The sequence below is a fragment of the Rhamphochromis sp. 'chilingali' genome (genome assembly GCF_963969265.1).
Source record: "Rhamphochromis sp. 'chilingali' genome assembly, chromosome: 11".
NCBI lineage: Eukaryota > Metazoa > Chordata > Actinopteri > Cichliformes > Cichlidae > Rhamphochromis > Rhamphochromis sp. 'chilingali'.
In genome coordinates, this window is record NC_137938.1 from 9,158,539 (window position 1) to 9,182,967 (window position 24,429).

Consider the following 24,429-nt stretch of genomic DNA (forward strand, 5'->3'; position numbering starts at 1 on the left):
TTACTTACTTTCATTCAGCTGAAAATACTATCATCCACACTGCAGGACATTTTTACTGTGCCTATAAAAAAACCCAGTTAGAGATTGTCCAGACAGGAGACAGAGACCTATTTCCTTTCAAGATCTGGAATACTTCTCCTCACATTTTAACTATGTGTATATAGTTATATCAGATTTGACTCGATGGTACGACAGCTAAACAGCACACTGAAATAAAATAAATCACAATCAAAATACTGAAAAATATCATTACACCGTGATATTATGTACAGATCTGACACAGTTCGTACTCGTGTATATACACAATACTGCCAAAGCAACACTACATTGCTGCACTATCAAAACGAGAGGCATCAATTTGAATTCTCTCTCTTGTGTAAATGTCCAGCAATCATCACTGGAAAATTGTCCATTAGGTTTAATATGTTTAAGAAGATTCTTCCTGCCCACTAATGCATTTGATCTAATTCAGATTTTCCTCCAGGTCAATTTGAGGCTATTTAGTGCTCTATCGCTGACTTGAAACAGCATTTCCACTGCATTTCCATTGTCCCCTTCAGCTTGTCACCCATCTGCCAGCTGAACAGCCTTTTGGTTATTGCCTAACTACTACAGGAGCGGAAACATAGAGTCAGCCAAACAGTCATCGCTGCTTATTCACGAAGGCAGTATTTTCATGTTTTTTGATATCTCTTTAACCGGCATCTTTCCTTATGTGAAACATCTGCTAGTTCAAATATCACCGACAGAAAGCAAATAAAGCCTCAACCTTACATTCATGATATTAGTGAGTTTTTAAACGTGTTGACATGAAAGAATCTGCTTTTAGTGACCAGCCCACGGAGAATTATCACTCAGCTCAACAGCAATAAGATAGTGGAGGTTTTACTAGCTAACAGAGCTAACGAAAGAGAATAAACATGCAATTTCTAATTGTTAAATTGCAAGAATAAACATTTGTAAATGAAAAAATAAGATGTTAGAAAACTAGTGCACATTCTGAACAGTTGTTGAGACACTTTTTAGACTTCCAACAAAAATGCCAAACAAAAAGGAACCTCTACCTCACTCTGATGACATGGCCAGCTAAAGTGGCAGAGTGCACATTGGCTAAAACGGTCACCAGCTTTGAAAGAGCTTTATCAAATCAACCTTTGTGTGTAAGATTAACAGATTGGTAGCCCTTTTATGAAACGATCCCACAATTTTAGTGTTAGATGAATAACAAGCGGCAATCAATAAAGTCCCCGGGTCTGATATTTGTCTGTAAATCAGTGAAAGTCTGTGCTCCACACATGTGAGGAGACAGCAGTGTTTGCTCTGCCAGCAACGACTGGCATCATCAGTCAGTCTGGTTTTCAGTAAGGAAAACATATGATCTTTTTGATTGTGGTCAGCTGACTGACTCGGCCAATCACACAATCGCCACCGCTTGTCCATAAAAATACACCTTGCTGGCAATGTCTGTATGCTTAGGATCAACGTCCTTCTTGATATCCTGCTAATTTATGGACTGAGCACATATGGTGCAATGACTCCCATTGTTTACCTAATATGTGAAATCCCACAAACACAGTTAAAGCTAAAAGTCAGCTTGTCGGCTTCCCAGTGCGCATGTACTGTTGAGATAGGTGCATTATTGGTGTGTATTTTTTTACACACTGCAGTAATTTATATGCATTTTTAAATACATATTATCATACACAGGGACACACGGGGATGTTTGTGATTGTCCTGAAAGAACCCCCCACCCCAAAACCTTGTGACACATAAAAGTTTCAAAAACAATCAATCATTCATTTAAACAGCAGCTCAGAAGCCTGCATGTTTAAATTCAGACTCCTGTGGTGGAGAACTGCGTGACTTCAGTCTGGAGGTCATCATGCACTGCTCTCCCACCCAGCTGATCCATACCTAGTCAGGCGGGCGGCTTCGCTGTCGGCGCAGGGGCACAAACGGACGCGGGCTCCCGCGTGCTGTTGCGGACTCTGGAGAAGCTGCTCTGCTCCGGGCGGGAGCGATAGGGCAGGCAGAAATCCCTGAAGCACCTTTTGAAGTTCTCATCCATCAAGGCATACAGCACAGGGTTCAGACTGCTGTTGGTGTAGCCCAGAGCTATGCAAATATGCCAGCAGGCCATGGTCAGGAGATTCTTGCGGTCAATTTTCACAGCGGTCTTGACAATGACGAAGATGTGAATGGGAGTCCAGCAGATTATGAAAACCGCCACGACAACCAGGACCATCCGGGTGATCCGCCGCAGGTTCTTGTCCTTCTCTTTGGAGCCAGAAAGCAGACGGACACTCTTAAGACGCAGGATCATCAGCCCATAGCAAACGGTGATGACCAGGACGGGCACCACGAAGGCAAAAATGAATACACAGATTTTTGTCACCGTGTCCCAGTACCTTTCCGGTTCAGGAAATCCAAGAGAGCACAAAGTGACTCCTGAGGAGGTAAAACAATTGCAAGTTTAATAAAAGAAGGAGAGGCTAACTGAAATTAATAACACAACTCAAAAGTCTGTTTTATTTTTCCTTTTAAACAGCCAGTATGTTTTCACAGAGCAATAGTATTTTCCAGCGCCTCTTTTTTTTTTAACAGCAGCAATGAAAATTCCCTCACCTTCTTCTGTCACCTTGGTAACAGCCATGATCATCACGGGGACTCCGATAGCAGAGGAGAGGATCCAGATGGCGACGTTGATAAGCTTGGCTTTGGCGGGCGTGCGGAAGTCCAGGGCCTTGACCGGATGACACACAGCGATGTAGCGATCCACGCTCATCATGGTGAGCGTGAAGATGCTGGTGAACATGTTGTAGTAGTCAATGGCTATCACCACTTTACACAGGAGCTCCCCAAACGGCCACGTGCTCATCAGGTACTTGGCGCTCTGGAAAGGAAGGGTGCTGGTGGCGAGAGCGTCGGCCAGAGCCAAGTTGAAGATGTAAATGTTTGTGGCTGTCTTCATCTTCGTGTACCTGTTTGGTGGGAAGAAAAGTGCAGAGCACACTTTAAACAGATTGTGACACACAGCGGATGGGAACAATTGTCAGCTGGAGGAGACTGGATTTCTTCCCAAGGTCTGGCTGTTGCTATAACACAAAGAGGATGTCTCGTGTGGCTGACTCACGACTTCCATTAAAATTTTAAAAGTTACAAAGTTTTATTTAATTCATTTAACCATAAAACCAATAATCTGCTATTTCCTCTAAATAAATAAGATTTTTTTAGGTGCATAATGTCATTAGAGCGCTACACTAAATGCACAGCAGCTCGTGAGCTTCTCTGGAGCCTCCATTAAAACACATTTCCATGTAATGAATTGATTATAGCTCAAAGCCCTCCAAACTCCTACTTGATTTTAGATTCAAATTATTTTGTGTGTGTGTGTTTTTTTCTGAGTGCCAGCTTAACATTTGCCTGGCTCTTTTAATATGGATTGCTCCACATCAGCCCACAACATGACACTCTGTGGGTCACATTTGATTAAATTATGTTTCTGAAGTGTTTTGCTGTAAAATATCAGACTCTGAAAGGATTGTGGGAGACACATCTTATTCCCAGGTATAAAGACATCTATGTATTACAGCACTGATCTCATCATGTGCGTAACTGCTTTGCCTGGGAGTGTGAGTGATATATTTAAAGTTTTCTTCATTTCTTTTTCAAAAATTAAAAAAAAAATCCCCAAAATCGAGAATACATCATATCGACACAGTATCGCTTTTTAAGGTTGAGCTTGCTTACAGGAATAATTGGTGCAATTAAATAATTTCAGGGCTAAACTGTAGATTACGCTCCATCCTCTTCTTACATGTGGGAGGTGTGTGTGTGTGTGTGTGTGTGTGTGTGTGTGTGTGTGTGTGTGTGTGTGTGTGTGTGTGTGTGTGTGTGTGTGTGTGTGTGTGTGTGGGTGGGTGGATGTGATGGAGAGCGGCTCTCAGGCGCAACTGGCACTGTGGGCAGTTACAAAGGGGACCATCACAAATAAAGTACGAGTGAAAATGGATTTCCCTCGAATAGAAATATGTGAAATTGTTCTGCTATATTTTAATACGTAACATACAGAGTACTTTATGGTCATTTAAAATAAACCCTGATCACATAAAAACATATTTATCCTATCCATATTGGGGTTTCTGTCATATGTGCATGAGTGTGTCGCTTTTCACCTTTTAAAACGTGTCGAGCAAGTAAATTATTTTGTCTTCCTTTCAACACATTCCCTTTGGGTTATCTGAATAGCGTGTCCTTCTTACCTGACCACCCCGTACATTACAAGCACGTTTCCCACCAGTCCCACCACGCAGACGAGAGAGTAGAGAGCCGTGATGCAAACGTGGATGACAAGTCTTCTGTCCTTGTTGGTCTCGTTGCCAGGAATGGAAAGCAGATCCTCAGAGCGCGTAACATTGAAAGGAGTTACTGAGGCCGAGTAGAAATAGTCCGGGAGAAGAGTGGAAAACTCCATTGCGGGGATCCAGGTGCGAACAGAGCGCAATAATTCGAGAAGTACGAGCGCACGAAAACTGTGCGACAAATTAAGTCATCGGGCGCTCGGAGGATGTGAGAGCTGTGCCTCTGCGTCTCGCCCGCCCGCGTGTGAGTGGCGCGTGCGTCTCTGCGCACTGGCGCACAAAGAACAAGCAGACCGTTTCCCTGACAAGTTCTTACCTTGCCTAAAGAGACTTTTTTTCAGAACGCGTGAATTAAAAATGCTTCATCATCAGACGATTGCCAGTCATAACCAAGATGCCATAACATGTTCTACAGCCTGACTCTTCTCACCGGGCGGTCACCATCACGTTACCACCTGACAGCACCAGGGAAACATTTAGCTTGCTTTTGATAGCATTACTGCATAGCAGCAAGTGCGTGGATGTTAGGGAATTACAAATGAAGTCATGTGATTTGGAACCGCCTTTGGGAGGTCGTTGTGAAAACCCCATGGAAGTCTGCAGATCTTAAGTGATACTTTGATAACTTTTTATTGATTTTGATATTTTTGAAAGAAAAAACACGCTGCCAAGTGAAACACTTTAAGAACTTTACACATTAATGATGTATTAGGGTAAAACGAGGAAGTCAGCCGATGTTAAAAACGACACCAGATCACCAGCTTTATTAACAACTCAATTATGTTAACTGTTTTTTAATGGTTAAACCAGTTTATCATTTCACTCATGAATCCTATCAGTGACCTTTGCACCCTAATTTAGTAATTTTGCCTAAATAGATCTCGCCAAACACGCTCTGTAAACCTGTGGTTTTCCTGCTGTTCCTGTCATCCATCCTAGTTATGGCAGATCAGTCAATAACTGTTTAGCGATGGGTTGCAAATGTTTAAAGAGTCTAAGTTGTAAAACCCTAATGTCCCAAATTACCGGCTTATGACCCTCACAGTACTGATCACAGCCATATGAGCAAACACACTGACACAAGCCTACAAATACATATGCGCCTCCATTTGAGAACTGTGTATTTACTCTGGGTGAATATTTAATAAGTGGGGGCCATTTTTTAGTAATATAAATGTGATGAAGCTTTTCTTGTCCCTGGATATCACTGTTGTGTTTTTACTTATTAGAACATTTAATTTGTTTACTAACATTAGATTTACTGAAGCTTTACAGCCTAACATGTACAGCTGGCAGCAGATCATAGGTCCTTCATTACTCTTTTTCTAAGAGTGCCAAGCAGACATATTTTTCCAATTTTAATGAAAGCATTCATTTATCTGTAGCTGCCTTTCCATTAACCTGGACATCAAAAACCATTACAAACAGGCTGCAGCATGTAATGCTTTATGGCTCCTGAAATTGAGTGTGTCATGCATTTGAGTCTTTCTCTAACATGTGGGGGTTTTTTTTGAACATGCACAGATACAGATTCTCCTGTGGCTGTATTAAAATTGCAATAATCGATGCACTCTGCAGACTGACCTTTAAGGAACGGCCATCAGCGCAGCACAAAGCAGTGAACGGGCAGCATTTAAATGGTAAATGGACTGCATTTATTTAGTGCTTACTTACTAGGAACATTCACACAGTGTGTTTGTGCTATACATACAGCATTTGTCCTACTAATGGACATGCTGGAGAACATGTTAGGTTTTCAGTATCTTGCCCATGGAAACTCTGCCATACAGACAGGCAATGATCAAACCATCACCTCCAGTTAATGGAAGAGCCATAATCTCTGGTAAGCCATAGCAGGTAACACCTTTGCAGTGTCTTTGAAATAGACTATTTGTGTCTCCCTAAGAAAAGAGCATTTTTAGATTTCACAAGCTTGTGTTTTGTACTGGACTGATCTGCCAGTTGTTCAGTGTTTGAGTGCTATGAAGTCTAGTGAGGAGGACTGTTCCTTGAGAGCAGCCAGGTTAACATTTCTGATGTTCAGTCAAATGTCTGTTGATTCTGACTTTTAGTGATCCTTTACTTTTCCATCATTTTCTAACTTGCTGTTCTTTTCCTTTAAAATCTCTGTGAGATTTCCCATTGTCTTTTTTGTACTCTTTAAAACTGACATGCTCTGTCTAACACAGCTGCACAATTCAATTTAGTGGTGCAGGTGGCAAAAACAAAAACTGCTGGGACCAAAGTTAGGCTTCTGACACAAGAGTCACACTAAGGCTTCCTCACTATTTTCATTCCTTCCCATGAAACTTGAACCAATTCCTGCAACATAAGGCTAAAAAACATTCAGTTCTCAAACCCTGGAAAATGTAAGCTGAGAGTATCAAGCAGGTGCTTTTCTGGGATTTTTAAAATATATGTTGCTGTTACAGATCATTTGAATAATCTTTATTATGTGGTGCAACTTTATCTATAATAATGTGGAAAAATGATTATTAGACTAATATATTAAAATATGAAAAGTAACTTAAGGTTTTAAACAAACAGAAAGTAAAATATTTGCATCCAAAGTATAATTGAGCAGAAGCAGAAAGATGCTAACTGGGAAATATTAACACAAAATGCTGTCACAGATATATGCTGATATATGCTAAGACTCACACTACTGCATTCCAATTCAGTTCAATTTACATGGAACCAATTCACAACAACAGTTGCCTCAAGGTGCTTATTATTATAAGGTAAAGACCCCACAATCATGCAGAGAAAACACCAACAATCAGACAAACCCCTATGAGCAACCACTTGGCAGCAGTGGGAAGGAAAAACTCCCTTTTAACAGGAAGACACCTCTGGCAGTTCCAGGCTCAGGGAGGGTCAACCATCTCGTTGGCTTGGTTCTGCACTGCCAGTGGCACCTGCACCATAACTAGGCCTCCTCCTTTTCTTGGTGGCTGTAATGACCATTTTAACGTCAATGAAGAGAATTGCATTGTGGGATAGTTATCTTGTGGTATTTTTGTGCTGTATATTAAAAATGAGTAATTCTGCACAATCTTTATTTTCATGCCCAACCTTTATGATTAAATGGCTCGTATAAACAAGTTTGAAAGCACTACAGCTTTGTCATTCTCAACAGAGTACCGTGCTAAAGTGTCATGTGCTGATATAAAAGTGCCTCAAAAGTGAGCGTAAGCTGATAGGAAGGAGGCGCGTAGGTGGAGAGGTCACAGTTACTGTCACACAGACATTTTCCTTCAAACATTTCATTAAATTCAGCCCACAAACTCTGCTGAGGGCTCTGTGTATATCTAGCTTATATACTTACACACTTCTGGCGGCCATGATCACAGCAATCAATCTCAAAACAATAGTTCAAGTGGGACAGCACATCCCACCAGCATTAAATGACTTACTCAGCAGTTCAGAAACAAAACTCACTCCATTTAATTTCTGGGTGGGAGAACAATGTATGCCACAGAGCTTACGTTGGAGGACTATCTACTCTGTTAATGAATAGGACTAAAAATACTGTAGTGTGTTAGTTCTGTGCAGGTGCTTCCTATAATCAAAGAGTGTGCACGTTGAGATGCATGTTTCTCTGTAGACAGTTGTTATAACTGGTGGAAATATGCTGTAAAGGAGACAGAATTGGGTCTGGACACAGAGTCACCAGCAGGAACAAAATGCTGCTGTTGCTCTTGTTTATATTCTCCTCGCTCCTCGGGGAGAATCACTCATGATTAGTGTGTACAGGCAGTGTGATTACCCGCATCACTCATCAGCCCAATGGAAACCTTGGGAAACATTATGCTGCTTTCCTGAACCCATTCATAGCAGGGAATACAGAGTACGGGCAAATGAAAGTGAACTCGTTGTTGGGTTTTTGCATAAACATACAACGATGATGTTGCATATTTGATTTCATAATGATTGCATAAGACAGGCAGACTCCTGTCAGCTCCCAACAGATTGTTTAGTTTTAATGAATAATTTTAAATAGATTAACTTTTCAGTGTCTATACATTGCATTTTCACATTGTATTGTGTGGAATTAGTCCCCTGTTTCGTGCACGCAACAGCAGTTCTGATGTGAGCCAGAATACTTTAACTTCTTAAAGGTCAGAGAATAAAGTACATGGCTTGACATTTTATTTCCTCACGTTGTGAGTTTCTCTTCTGTTATTACATGGATGAGAAACTAAAATGAAAATATATGGAGGCTTTTTTAAATAATATTATCATTTAGCTGTACGTTCTGAATCTGTCAGAGCTGAAGGACAGTGGAAGCAATTACTCGTGCTCTGTCTTAGCTGTAAGATTAAAGGACATTTTGTTAGTTACACCTTGTGTTACTACCTGATTAAACCTCCTTTTGCCTTTAGACCTGTTTTAATTACAGGGTTCTGGAAACATTGCTCAGCAACAACATTGGTCCATATTGCCGGGATAGCATCCGACACGTGCTGCAGAGTTGTTATCTTGGAATCTCTCAAATCATCCCAAAGGTAGTCTGTTGGATTGATTTCTGGTGACTGTGGAGGTAATTTGTGCATAGTGAACTCATTTTCATATCCAAGAAGCCGTGTTCAAAGTGACTGAAATCGCTTTTCTTCCCCATTCTCTCTTTTTTTTTTTTTTTTTTTGCCTGTCCCGTTTGGCTCTTTTGCCATCAGAATTATTGTCTAAAGGCAAAGAAAGATGCCCAACGGATTTACTTTACCAAATTGACCATCCCAGCCTTGCCATAATGGTCCATTTGATTCACCTTTTATTGTTTATTTTATTTTCACTTGCTGAATACGGGACAGACTTGACTGGGGGAAAGAAGGGGAGAAAGAAAGAGGGAAAGAGAAACAGCTGAGAAGAGGGACGGGGGAGAAGGGCAAAAACCAAAAACCAACAGAATGAGCAGGAAAAAAAATGCATCTATCAATCACCTGGGTCACCTGTTGAGAAAGAAAAAAGAAAACAAGCAGAAGAGAACAAGAGTAATAGAATAAACAACATCACAATGATATATGGGAATATGACAGTAAATACTAAATATTAAACATTATTGTGCAGCACATAAGATCAACAGAACACAGTGTGCTTTGAGGTAGGAGCCAAAAAGGGTGTAGTTTGTGGGTGTGATCACCCGTGTGTACACCTGTGAGCATGGACGCGCTTGTTTTTTTTTTTAAAAGGTTCCTTCATGTAATGATCTGCTAGATGGTGTGGGGGGGCCACAGCCCCGTCCTCCAGGGCATGAAGCAGGTATGGAGGAGATCAAAACTCCAGACATCCAGAGGCCCCCAGAACACAAGAGACCAAGGAAGACCAACAGAGGGGCAGCCGCGCCACTGTCCCAGAAAGAGCTGAGGAGAGTCCCAGATGAGGGCTCACTCAGCAGCCGCGGAGCAGAAGCCAGGGGGGGTTGCAGTGACGTGCCCGTGAGCTCCGCCGGCAGCCAGCCGCGCCTGAGTGACCGAGCCCCAGGCCGAGAGGCCGGGGGCACCCCACCTCCGAAGTGGCCCGAGCGAGCCCCAGGCTCCAGGCCCCGATAAGCGGCCGCCAAGGAGTGAGTCGGTGTGTACCTGGACGCCCATCCCCAGACACAAAGAACCACCAACGCACCGATGTCTGAGGGAGTCCACCACTGGCAGGGGAAGTGGTGGTGGGGGGAGATAGGCCTCCAAACCTTGGAGGGCCTGAGATGTCCCCAGAGAGGTGGCGCCTGACACCCAACCTGACATATAGACACAGAAATACAGGCACACACAGACACAAACATCCATTCCCACCCTCATGCTCTCATATGCACTTACTCCACACTCAACCAACGTGGAGACAGACATAAAGAGACGCTGTACACACGATCACACTCCCAGCGCCGCCCGGCCCCACAGAGCCCGGGACAGTCCACCCAACCCCACCACAGAGAAAACTGCACCCACCCCACCATCCACTCATCTTCCAGACTACATAAGACAATAGACGCCCAGGCTGAGATCTTCCTCCACCTCTCCTGTATCTCCCCCTCCTGCAGAGAGAGTTCCTGAAGAGAGGAAAGCTCCTGCAAGATGTGACAACCTCCCTCACCAGTTGAAGAGCCCCCCAGGTGGCTCGACGCACAGTTCAAACTTCAGCAGGTTATCTTTATCATGTCTACATACCGAAATGCAATGAGTTGCTGCCAGAGGAGACATTTGCATAAATGGGCAACCGAACAAGTGCACATAACAAAACTGTGTAAACAGACTGAAGGTAAAACATTGTCTATATAAAATAATACTTCACCTAAATTATGGCAATTTCCGATATGAATCCATGCTTGTAGTGTTATTGATGCACATCTATTAGACTTTATTTCTTGTACTATCTGCACTTCATGTTCTGTCAGAAAAAGTTATTGCATGATCAACATGTCCTCTTAGTATGCTTTTTAATGGATGAGCAGTGACAAAAACAACTCAATCATTTCAAGAAAAAGATAGGAGCAGATTTCATTCACAGCAGCCAGCAGCCTGGTAAATTTACGACTTTGTAATAAAGTCAAAACTTTAAGCCTGATATAGTGTGGCAAATGAAAACTGTGTGTGAGCGTGTCTTAAATGCAACCAGAACAGCATCATTAACTGCTGTGCAGAATTGAACAGGAATACACACTTTTTATCTTTTACATGTGCCAGCTAAAAATACATTTCCCTCGCTGCAGTGACAGTGCTTATGGCCAACGTTTTTAATTTGCAGGGAAGTACACAGACACCCTGCTGTGCTTTCATTCAGTCATGGTGCACAACAAAGCTGCTCTGGTCTACAAATCATCTCACACCTGTTTATTCTGCTTTAGCACCAGAGTTTAAAACTAAACAGAACATCTTTAAATCACGTTTGAGAAAGATTTGGATAAGCGCAACATATTTATATCATATTATACTGAACACAGATTAATAATAGTTGATGGTGCTAATGAAGGTAGGGCAAGTCGGAGGTTTGTAGTTTTAATATTTATGATTTGGGGTGTGAGAAATAATTGATGAAGGCGAGGAGCTTAGAAAGGGGTGTATTTGCTCAGTTTTTTGCATTTAAACAGAAAGTGTTTCAATATATTTAATTGAATGCAGTGGGGAGGAAAAATGCTAATACTTGGTTGAAAACCCTTTGCTGGCACTGACAGCCTGAAGTCTTGAACTCATGGACATCAGCAGACGCTGCTTTCCTTCTTTTTAATGCTCTGCCATATGTAGCAGTTTCTTTTCTGTTTTCGCAGTTTAAGGACGGCTTGTTTCACCTACACAGAGCGATCCTTTGACCACATGTTGTCTGTTCACTGCAAAGTCTTCCAAATGGAAGCACCACACCTCAAACCAACTCCAGGCCTTTTATCTGCTTAATTGATGACATAACGAAGGAACTGCCCACACTTGCCATGAAAGACACTTTGAGTCAATTACTTCTGGCCCCTTTAAAGAGAGGGTGGCACATGTTAAGGAGCAGAAATTCCTAAACTCTTCATCCAATTTAAAAGTGGACACCCTCAAATAAAAGCTGACAGTCTACACATTATGTCCATGTTCATTATAAACTACAATTAGAACACGTTTCAGTAAACAGATTTATATGGACCTCACTGTATGAGTTCAGGATAGTGATGGTGGTGTAATGGGTGAGAGGCAGAGTTGGGAAGCAAAGAAGTACCAATAGTTTGTTACTGTAATAAAGTACAATTTTTGGGTACTTTTCTTCAGTACGTTTTCAAAAACTTAGTTTTGGTTTAATGTATTTGAGGGGAGTTATTATTTCACCTCCAAACATCAAACAGACTTGAGCCTAAACAGAACCACAGGAAAGGCAGACCTGTTCGTTTATTAATCACCAGAGGATGTTGCATAAAACAGGATGAGTCAGGATTTAAAAGATTAATTTTTTTTGTTTGCTTTGTTTTTGTCACAACACCAGAAGGACTGCAGGTGCATAAAGGGAGTAACATTTTTTGAGTTTCAGGTAATTTCAGCGTTTCTATCAGCTCAACAAATATCAGCAAACACACAAAGTGTTTGTGGGCAGCCTGTCACACAGTGTGTTGCTAGCTGTTGGACTTTTGTCTGTACTTTTGTCAACTCTGTTGAGAGGGATGTTTTCTTGGCACACTCTGGACTGTTTAATACCAACTAAGCATCGTTTAAGCACCACAGCCTGGTTGAGTGTTGTTGCTGATGATATCCATCCCTTATGACCACAGTCATCTATGGATGGCTGCTTTCTGCAGTATAACATTTCTCTAAACTCAAATAATCTCAAACTATTTGTTTTCAACAATGACAATGAGTGAAAATATTAATAATGCTGTCAATTGTCAGTTTTCCAAATACAGTATGTAAAATTCAGCCTCACTTACTGCTATATTAATTTGAATGTTCTTTCGCCTTCTTCCACAACGATTTTATGATTATAATTTGACAGTCAAATTTGAAGTGAACTACCGCAGAAGTTAGCTGCTCACGATTTTTATGAGCCTGTAAACTACTGAGCTGTCAGCTCAGCCTGGTAGTCATTTTCAGGATATTGAAGAATATTATTTGTGCTATAGCGTCCTTGGAGAGGTTTAGTCTTCTCCTTCGTTTTATGTCTGTGGTCTTTTCCTTCATAACTTGATAAATAGTGGGCATAAATACACTCAGAGAACACACAGTCAAATATATTTCCCTCCATTATTAAATTCCAACCTCGTGTCTTATGAATACAGAGTTTTACTTGGTCGACTGGTGTGCACAAAATTAATTATTCGGACTAATTCAAGCTATCACTTCAAACAATAATGAAAGCATTGGTGCCAAATCCATTCAGTGTTTTCCCCCTTTCTTAACAATATTGAGGTAATAATATTTTCTTATGTAAAGAGAACGTCTCCCCTGACATGATAGCTGTGACTGACAATCTTCTGTCTGATTATGGACGAGCTAAATGAAAATCCACAAGATGCTTTTTTCTTCTGAGTGTGTGTGTGTGTGTTTTTCCATTCACAGCCATATTTAGTAATAATGGATAATGAGTTTCAGCAGTTTCTGTTGATAATTATGCAACAGTGATTTGTTTGGGTCTAGGACTTGATGAGCTTTTCTGATTTCCACCGGGAAGAGACAGCCCGCACAATGTGGATTTGACAAGACCCAGGCAGCATGTGCTAATTTAAAATGCTTTCAGCACTCGTTGTGTCAGCCGTTAACGTGAGCTTTGTAGTCAAGCTTTTATGGTGAGAGCGATGAGAGCCTAAAATCACAGTTTTTATTTAGGGGGACATGATTTGTTGTAATGCTGCGTGACCAGAGGCAACACAGCAAACCAAAGAGGAGGCAGAAACAGCCTTCAATTGGGAAGTCAGGCATTTTTTTTAATATATCTTTTTTTAAAGGTTCAAATTCTGGAGCAGCTCTCCTTCTGGAAAAACATTATTCACTCAGGGTTATGTGACAAGCCCGACTTCAGTGTTTATTTAGCTATTTCCTGTTATATGTTGTTTACTTAGTTCCTTGAGTGCTTTTGGGCTTTTATCCTGGATTTGTCTGCTCCGTGTCTTTTAATTTGTGTTTTCTTTTCTGTGTTTATCCAGTTACCTGTTCACTTCCATTAGTCTTCTTGATCCTATTGACCTCGCCTGTTAAACACTCACAGATAGGAAGACAGCACGAAAAATTGTTCTCATCTGAATCGTTATCATGGCTGAGATTGAAATCTCACTGCTAAATTAATGTCGGATCAACATTAAAATACTGATGAAACCTGGCAGTGTGACAGGAATGACATTGATTCATAGTACTGCTCATAAGTGACAGCGGATCAGGTGACAATGATGAGATTGACAAGTCACTGATTTATAGTTGCCCGGGAGATGATCTCGTGGTAGACAATATTACCATACTCCATAAATCTCCTCTGTGAATACATCAGAGTTAATAATGTATTTATTTAATCAGTAATATACATCACTGCCTGCTTATGCCATTAAAGCTGCTATCGTCAGGGTTATTACCCACATATCTCTTGTTTTTATCTATAATAGAACAGGACATATTGTTTTTTATTGCCCTTTTATTCTAATGGTCTGACTGTTGATATTTGTTTATATGCACCAACTATAGCAGTAATTTAATTGTATGCTTGTGTTTAATGACAGCAAAGCTTATCTTATCTTATTTTGTATGTGTATTTAAAACACTCATTATATTTATGGCTGTCAGAGTGCTCACTATCAGATACTTCTAAAATGTCATTTAGTGAAGTTTCCTTGGTAACGAAACTGATAGAACCTAGAATGACTATGTTTGCTAGGATGAATTAGGGAAAAAGATATATACAAATTGGAAAATCTAAGCAAAGTCTGGTCCTATCATATTTTTTTCACGTGCTTATTCAGTTTTTTTCCTTTATGTCTTCTGACTCAGCAAACTGGCCGTTTCCCCTGGCAGTTCACAGCTTCGATCCAGACCGGGTGGAGGCAGGACAAGATGTAGGAGCGAATTCACCAAATGTGACGTTAAAAAGATGAAATAGACTTGTGTTTTGAACTGACTTGAAGTTGTCTGTTGTCATTTACATGTTACATCAGGCCTAATGTTACTTTGGTACTTTGCTGAAATACCACTGAGGCTCTGTTAATCTTCTTTTGTGATGTATCTGCTTCAGTATTAATCAATCAATAATCAATGACAGATTTGATTTTGAAGTGGTAAGTGTATTAGTAAAATAATATTGATTCAGTGAAATTTATGTTGACAATACGATGTTGGTTTAAAATAGTTTCAGCTCCTGTTGCTCTCTGTATTCACCCCTGTTGTGTTGACTCCTCCCCACTGGCCTTGGGCATCTGTCGTATCAAGTCGTTGCAAAAGTTTGCATAAATTCGTCACGGGCATGAACGTCGTGGTGTTTTTTGGACTTTTAATGATTCCTTTGAACTGTTTTTGTTCACAGATTGAATAATTGTACAGGATACACCTTTAATGACTTAGTAGCCACCAACAATCTTCTTGTCACGATCCCTCTGTCCTCGCCATGCTGGCTCACCACCTTTTGTCCATTTCCTCTCGCTCGTGTGTGTGTGTTTTGGTTTTGATGCTGAAACGGGGCCTTCCTAAACTTCCCACCTTTTGCTTCCACAAACACGATGCAGTCACACACCTGTTCCTGCTGTCCTCGTCCGTGGCCACTAGTTAATGTGGTGGAAGACCTTCAGTCTTTGGTGTAAAGAGAGCAGCTGGTGTGATCTGGTGCTTTTATCTCTGTGTTGGTGCTTACCTGTTTCCTTGTCAGCAGATTCTGGAGACACCCTGACTAAAGAGCAGTGAGCTGTTTTGTGTTCTTGTGACTGAAGCTTTGGATCTGTGTGGATTTGTGGATTATCCCTGTTGTATGGAAGCCCTGGATCTTCCCTAGAGTTTATCTTCTGTTTGAACAGTTTTGGCACTGTGAATAAGTCACTGAACCGTCTGAGTAAGTCCTGCCTCACCTGTTACACCTCTGGCTGCATATTTGAGCACTCCTCTTGGCAGAATTGCTCTGTCCTACTTCCCATCCTGCTCTGCTCCTGGACTCTGCTCTGCTATGTAGCTTCCTCACAGTCTAAACAACAAATGGTTTATTACTCAAACTCTGTACTTCAATAAATCCTGTTTGTTTCTTTTAGTTTCCCTTTTGTCTTTTGCTTTGGAAGCTCCTTATATACCTGTTTGTTTCCCTTTGCTTTCCTCCCTGTGGTTTATTTGACACTTTTGGGCCACTTTTGAAGAATTATGGAATTAGAATCGCTGCTTTGTGTTTCTCATTCGACTCCTCCACAATCTGAATAAAATCCTTTTAAATCATGCATTTAGGTCCTTTACCAGCACATTAAGGCACTTCTGACTTCTGCAGCAGAGATGGTGGTTCTGGGCTGTTAACATATGCCTGAGTAATGGTTTGAAAAAAGGAATAATAAATGGTTTTGTAATTGAACTGCTCTTTTGTTAATTGACAAGTGTTTGTTTAATGGAGCATGTCTGTAACACACACGCCAAATGGCCTGCAATATTTCAGCAATAAATCTTTAATGCCTCTTTACCTGAAGGTTTTTACACTAATTATGTTTATACGCACACACACACGTTATTTTCTTTCATTGACTATCCTTACTCCTGCTCTCACTGGACAATTTCCTTGAGGGTCGCTGGATATCTGCGCTAATTTGCAGTGACGGTGCAGTATGAAAATAGGTGTCAGTTGGGAAATGAGATGGAAGAAAGCAGGAGGTACTTCTCTAGCAATCGCAGGAGTGTAAGGCACAGACACAGAGCTTGCAAAACTGTACAAAAACTGTTATTAGAAAAATCAAAAATTACATGAGGGGAGAGAGGAAAAGGCTTATCTAACAGCTGGATGAGACAGAATTTTATTATACACATGACTGTTTCTGTGGCAGGAGATCGTCAGCTTTCTCTGTTAAAAGGAAACCTGCTAAAAGGTTGAGAAAAGCATTTGACTGTTATGTCCCTTGATACCACAGAGTACATCCATCTGTAGAAGCTGAGGTCAAGTTCTACAGCAATGTTTTTTGGCTTTTGTCATGCAAAACAAAGGCACAGCTCCAAATATGTAAACAATAATTTTAAAGTGTTTATGATGTATGAGTGAAGTGGTGCCACTAGATCTCAGGAGTTGAATTTAATTAAACTTAAAACAAATCTCTAGGACTGGTCTTAGTTCATCTGCAAGATATTATAAAAATGAATACAGCAGTTTACACTTAACAGTGTTTGTTCTTTCAGAGTATTTGAAATACGTAAGCTGGCGAATAAGGAAAAGGCTGTATGAATCATGGATGCATGAATCATGTAACCAATGTAATGTCAAAATAAAGCATCACAGACATTAAATGACTTCCAAGGTTACAAAAGCAATAAACAACAAGCATGTCCCAGCTGAGTCCATCACTTTATTGTGTTCCCTGGAAGCAAAGACAGTCAGTGTGACTCGCAGCTACTGCTTTCCTTTTTTTTTTTGCTTGTTTTTCTTCATCTGCAGTTCATTGAGCTCTCAGGGCCACCATAGATAATCCAAGGGTGACAGAAACAGAAAAATATACCAAACTGGCTCAGGATGAGAGGGGGGGAAATTACAGAATGAGATGAAGTGAAGAGATTTTACAAAAAAACAGCCCTGAGAGGCGAATTTAGGAGCAAAGAAAAAAAAGAAGAGTGACAGAAAAGTATGCATTTATATTGGGTGAAATGAGAGAAGAGAAAGTCTGATTTGGAGGACTTTAGTGAGCACTGCTCCCCCCCCCCCCCTCGACGGTAAAATGCAGTTGTCAGGGAAACAGTGGCACTATCTCCATATGTATTCTCCCTGAAAGAGAACGAGAGAGCGCTTCTACAATTCTGCCTTTTGCTGTCCTCTGGAAGCCCCGCTAACCTCCCTGCGACATTCGAGGGCAGTGACACATACTGAGAAGTTTATATCTGCATTAGGCCAGAAAGGACGCTGAGTGATGAATATGCGGAAATGGAAACTGAGGTTTAGCTGAAAACCAACTGAGAGCTGCATAAAGGAAAACAATGAAAAAAATGAAAGCTTTTAAAGGAAAGTAATTAGAAAATAGCAAACAAGGATAATTTCTGTGGAGTAGTAAAAAAAAGCTGTCGAGTGGATCCACGGTGTTAGACGTTAATTTTAGCTGACAAGTGAGTGAAAGGTTACTTTGTCCTGTAAGTGGAAAGAGATAAGATCCAGACTATAAAGCCAAATCCATTTTAAATGTAACTATTGACAGCTTAAATCATCCTTACTCCGATTTCTGCTCTCTCCCATAAATTAGATTACAAAAGCATTCATTGAGGAAGCTTATTTTGCACATTTCCTGCAATTTCATGTAATTACCTGGTCTCTATGAAATTTCTCACTGATTTTTTTTAGGTGAAATGCATAAGGTTTACTTGCTGAAAATTGCTTTTCAGTGCTTAGTTTCTATCTGCAAATCAATAGCACATTTTGGTTGTTTTACAGAAGCAGCTTTGCAAATATAACCTGCCAGTTTTCCCACTGGCAGCTGTAGCTATTAGAGGGTGACGGTTACAGAGGTTCTCCACACTTCTGGGCATTTTTAAAAAGCTGTTTACTAAGTGATATTACGGCACCGTGATGACACACAGCAATGCTGGTGATATTTAGTTTTTGGTCCAAATTTATAAACATGAGCACTGGCTGAAAACCCCTGAGACCAGTGAGTCTGAGAAACCACACTCCTGTGTTTATTAAGACTTATCGTTCAAAGGCATTTATGGTGTATTTTTATCTTTTTTTGATGACTTGGAGCTTTTCAGTTCTGCTGCAGTGGTTGAGACTTGTGTTTTCGACAGCTGTGGAAGCACCACCAGACTGCGTTCGTTCCCTTCAGACGCTCATATGTAGGGATGGGTATCGTTTAGGTTTTATCCGATACCGGTGCCAAATCGGTACTTTTGAAACGGTGCCGGTGCTCAAACGGTGCTCAAACCGGTGCTTAAAGAATGGAGAACACAAAATTGGTCCAAAAACCTCTCATGTTCAGCTGTTTTTTGTAAAAAATATAACAATGTTAGCCTTTTCTGCAGCTATGGGGCATATATGGTATCACTCTTGGCTGGAAGCAGTGCTTAAACAATGGAAAAAACACAAACTTTGTCCAAAAACCGCATAACAGGCAACCCACCCGCAGTAGATGTGCTCGGTGTGAGGTCTCGCAGCAAGCTATCAAATACGGCGCATTTCTGGGCTTTTAAAAAAAACGCTATGCGTCGCCAGGTGTTTCATCGGATTCTTGGTGTTACCTCCTTTGACAGTATCACAGTATCAGCTTAAAGCACTTGTTGCAGGCTGCTGAGTTTGCATATTTTGCTATGAAGTACAGCCAGACTTTTAACCGCTTCGCCTTGGGCATTTTTAATCTGTAGCTCTGCTCTAACAGAACGTACGTACCTGGCCCCGCCTACTATCCTCGGAAACGTAAAATGATTGGCTAGAATCTAAAGTGTATCACAGCTCAGGAAAAAAAAGCACCGAAATAAAGCACCGAAATGTGCGCGGCTTTTCGGTCTGGTTACTACCGTTTATGTCAGAACCGGTGCCATGATACCGGTACCCATCCCTACTCATATGGCTCAACAGTGTTTGCAGATGGCAGTGCAATCCCAAGAGAAGGGGGAGGGTCGGATTAGCTCCTAGTTGTGGAGAACTGTATGTTCTCCAAAATCTATGTATGTATAAAAACCCATACATATATAAACATGATAAACAGGCATCTTTATGTAGTCTATGGTTCTCCTTTATAGTTCCCTTTGATTGTGCAGTCGGCGGCTTAGAGCTGGGGTTGAACCTGCACTTCAGAGTTGCTCCAATTACAATGACCCTTTATAAAGTGTTTACAAGTTATAGCTAATGTTGTTCTTGTTATGAAATGTTAACAAATCACTCAGTCAAAGGTCTGTCCATTGTCATTATTAAGAACTGCTTTTGAGTAATGAGGTCATTAATATGGGGTCAGAGGTCTGTAAGCTTGTAATGGGCAACTTAAATGTCTGTAATTGTAACTATTGAAAGTTGTTTGAAATCCAAGTTTTCAATTGTAAACATTCGACTACTCTCACGGCTTTATGCTAATGATGGTCATCTGGCTCAGCCACACTAGAGCAGGGGTGACAAACATAAGGCCCGGGGGCCAGAATCAGTGATGACTCCAGTCCGGCCCATTGAATGCCAGTACCATATGCCAGTATTGGAACTGGTATTCATCCAGCAACTGCCAACAACCTTCAGCCACTCACCAACCAGGGAGTCACCGAACGGCCTCACGAGTTGGCCTGTGTGACTCAAGCCTTAGCTAAGTAGAAAGAAGGAATGTCAAGGTAGCTAAACTTGTTCTCTCTGCCTGTTTATATTTGTATAATCAGTAAAAATCAGCCAAAGTGTAAAAAGATAGGACGTCCATTTGACGAGTGGGAGTTTCTATTAAGCTCAAGGACACACTGGGTATGATTTCAGCATTGCAGTAGTTTCATATTTAGCCTTCCTTAATAACAATATAGGTAAAAGTCATCTTTGGTAACTGTTGGTATGAAAGAAAGTAAATTTACCTCAAAAATGTGAAATTATTCCTTCAACAGATGAAAACAGAACCCACGGGAACCAAATCACTCAGCTGACTGAAGGAAGATGTTATTATAGGACAAAAATGGTTTGGCTTCTCCAATTCACTCATCATTGTGAATATGGTGCAGCTATAAGGTATAATTTGTCAGTGAGAGAGAGAGAGAGAGCCACTGTGGCGCTGGCAGGGCAGAAGGAGGCGTCTGCAGCCCATCTAAACAATGTTTAAACAATGTTTTCGAATGTTATTAAAGGAAGAAAAGAGCTGTCACTGCTCACAGCTGTGATAAAGTAGCTGAGCAGAAGGTGACCATAACCAGTGAGGAATGTCAATAGCAAAAGATAAACAGAAAAGCAATATTATTTTTCATATCTTTCCATAACACAGTCTATAAACCCAGACAAGCATAATCATCAACAGTGGGAGAAAAAATAGAAATATAAATATTATAAATACCATACATACAAGACAGATGATGTGTTTGGTTTTCTGAACAGGGGTTGAAGACATTACATCAACTCAACAACTTGTTGCCATTCAGACCTTCACCCTCTGGAAGCGGAGGACTTGTTTATGGTTCTCGCTGCATGGTTGCATTTGTGTTAGTAGCTCCTGATCGCCACTGACATTTACAGCTGGCTAAAGGCAATGGCATCATTCCACCTTAACCTTGTCTCCCTGAAACACAGCATGGCTAATTCCTGTACACTGAGTGATCCTGTGCTGTATCGTTTCTGTTCATCTAAAGTGTTTGACATCGTTGCATCACTGGCCCCTCAGCAGCCCAGGGTTTCTTCCAAAGATTATTTGAACTAAAAGGAATAGGTTAAGAGTCCTCTGTGGCTCAAACATGTGGTCTGTAGGATTATGACCAACGGCTTAAAGCAGGATGGGAGCCAATGTGGGAACCCTTTCCCAGGACTGGATTGATGAGGAGGATTATGTGGTCAAGGTTCTGTAAGTGTAGGACTGACAGAATGTTATACAATGATGATAATAACAAACTCTTATTATGGATTTGTTAAATTATAAACAGAAACTTGTTTGAATTAAAGTTTTATCTCAGAAATGTCAGCAGCACAATGTGGGCAAGAAGACATTAATCATTTCTGGCTTGAAAATATACCAAAACATAAATTCTGCATTAGCAGCAAATAGAAGAAATGAATAAATGAACTTACAATGAAGACAGGGTTGCAGAGGCTCCTTCAAACATTTTACATTTTTAATTCTACCTAGAAAATAACCGTATTGTAACCACAAAATGGAATGAGTTGCTGAATGAATGAAGATTTAAAAAGCAGGCAATTGAACAGCTAATTGCGAGCTTCCTGTTTTCCTTCAAAGGAGCTCGATAGGAAAAGGCCGACTGCAAACCAAAGTCCTCATTAGGTCCTTATTGAGAAACGGCGTGCTGGACAGAGTTACTCAGAAACCCTGTAGCGAGATTAGTCATCCAAGAAAACAGATGTGACGGTGAATACTGTAGCTCCCTCCTCTCACCCATCAGAAGACAGTGAGGAACAGTGCCTTCCTAATAGCAGCCGGCTCTCATCGACCTCCAAATGGATCACGGTTTTGTTGGCTCAGTGCAACTGAGATGTGTTATCTGATTGTGGAAATAGAGCCATAAACAAGATCCTATCAGCGATGTTTGAGAGGGTACACAGTAATAGTTCTTGTGTCATTAGAAAGAACATCTGGTTCATTTTATTCTGAAAGGTAAAGAAGGCAAGGCCTTTTTTACTTGTGAGGGTGGAGTGACTAAAGGTGTGAGCTTTTGAAGAGACCTGAAATTGTGTTTTTAAAGCATTTAAAAAAACATTATATCACGTTATGTATTATATATTATATATAATGTTTACCACATATACCTGCAGGTATATTTTATGTCTGACTGTATATCATGTCCTACAAGGCCACTGAGAAATTATAGATATACAAACAAGGAGAAATAGTGAGCGAGAGCTTCATTAATTCAATTCAATTTCATTTATATAACGCCAAATCACAACAACAGTCACCTCAAGGTCCTCAGATGGTTAGGTAGACCCTACAATAATACATACAGAGAAAACCTCAACTATCATGTGACCCCCTGTGAGCAAGCACTTTGGCAACAGCGGGAAGGAAAAACTCCCTTTTAACAGGAAGAAACCTCCGACAGAACCAGGCTCGGTAAGGCCATCTGCCGCAACCAGTTAGGGTGAGAGAAGGAAGACAGGATAAAAGACGTGCATTATTCCGTAGAAGTGCTTTTGTTAAACATTTGTGCATTTTTTTCTCTTTTTACATACTTTTAATAAAAGCTGGTGTTTTTTAAGTTCCCTCCTCCTGCTTTGGTGAAAAGTCTGAGTTTTTCCACTAAGTTCCCACAAGGCTCATTGAATAGAAGAGGCAAGGAGAGCTAAATTTCCATGAGAATGGCTTCAGCCTCATTACACTTGATAATTTTGTTTGTGAGGACTGTCTGAAATGGAGGAGACACTTTGGCCACCATTTAAAGAGGAACATGTGAATATTCATTATTATTATTATTATTATTAGTAGTAGTAGTAGTAGTAGTAGTAGTAGTAGTAGTAATAGTATCATTATTATTATTATCATTATTATTAAAAAGCTTTTGGAGCTATTATTCAGTACTCCTGACTCCAGCAAAGTCATCCTGCTGGTTTTGATTTGTAACAAATCTTCCTGCTGTGTCATTATTGCGTTTTTGATTTAAATCTCCTTTGATCGGACATCTTTGTATGAACTCTGAGGTCTGCAGTTTGCACATTTCTGTTTATAGACCACTGCAGACAGCTTGCATAAAGACAAATTCATTTTTCCCAACATCCCACCTTAATAGCTTGAGAGAAATAGCAAAGCTGAAAAGATATATTGGTTTAAGCGACCATTATAAAGTTTATACAGTGGGTACTTTTGTTACTACATTTGTTTGCAGTAGTTTATCAAACTGTCTTTTAGGAGCAGCTCTGAAATAGCTTTTTAAGATCCAAACAGAATCCTGTATTCTGTCCTCCAGTGCTCTCAAGCACACTACTGTGTCTCTTTTTGGTCTGGGTCATTTCACATAGACATAAGCAACCATGCATGTAATATCTGGTACTGTCTGAATGCCGTTCCCCTGGCTCCCTTTTCTGACAAACACGACTTTTTCCAAACATCTGCTAAGTTGTATGTAATCAAGTGAGAGTGGAAAGCAGCCTCATAGGTCTTTTGTGTAAGCATCTGTTTGAGCAAGTAACCTTAAAATGAAAGCAGTGGTATTTATTATGGTAGCGGCAATGGAAGGACACAGGTGACGAGTTTTCACCAGATTTAAGAACAGCCACGGCTCCAGGCTTCCCTTCCTCTGAACTGTATGAGCTACGTGATTATTTACCCATCAGAAGGCAGTTGGTCGAGGTGAAGTTTGCTTTGCAATTCCTAATTAAATGGATTCTATATCAAAGAGGCAGGTGTATATCCAAGACATGAATATCACACCAGGGTCTGACAGCTCTCAACATCAAATGCATTTCATTTAACAACTCATGAGCAAAGGTAGCAAAACGGCACTCAAGAGCTGGAAGACGAGGCAGTCGGAGTACAGAGTTATAGATCATTGAGTCTGTGCAGTTCAAAGAGTCTTCTCTCAGACACAACAGTCATAAAGGTGAACACTGAAAACTTTATGCTCAGGTTTAACAAGGAAGATTCAAAACACGAGGCATAAAGCTTGCTGAAACATCCCTGCTTCTACTTCTGCAAGTGCATTTTCCTTTAATTTTAGTTAGCAGTGACTCAGGTGACGCAGTGACAGCTTGTGCCGGCCTGCTGTTTGACTAGTCCAAAATCCAAATACACAATACCTGAGGCAGCAACATGAAAAAATCTCAGTAGGTTTGGAAGTGTAATTTTAGAGCATCACAGGCTTCTCAG

General features: G+C 40.8%; 1 protein-coding gene across 1 annotated transcript; it reads right to left on the reverse strand.

Moving 5' to 3' along the window:
- Positions 1 to 1,769: 1,769 nt before the first annotated feature.
- oprd1b (opioid receptor, delta 1b) lies at positions 1,770 to 4,783 on the reverse strand. The gene is made up of 3 exons (XM_080896793.1): positions 4,263 to 4,783; positions 2,626 to 2,981; positions 1,770 to 2,448 (listed from the first exon to the last, which is right to left on the reverse strand). The coding sequence occupies exons 1-3, from the start codon at positions 4,472 to 4,474 to the stop codon at positions 1,919 to 1,921; spliced, it is 1,098 nt and encodes a 365-aa protein (XP_080752919.1). The 5' UTR covers positions 4,475 to 4,783; the 3' UTR covers positions 1,770 to 1,918.
- Between the last annotated feature and the right edge of the window lie 19,646 nt (positions 4,784 to 24,429).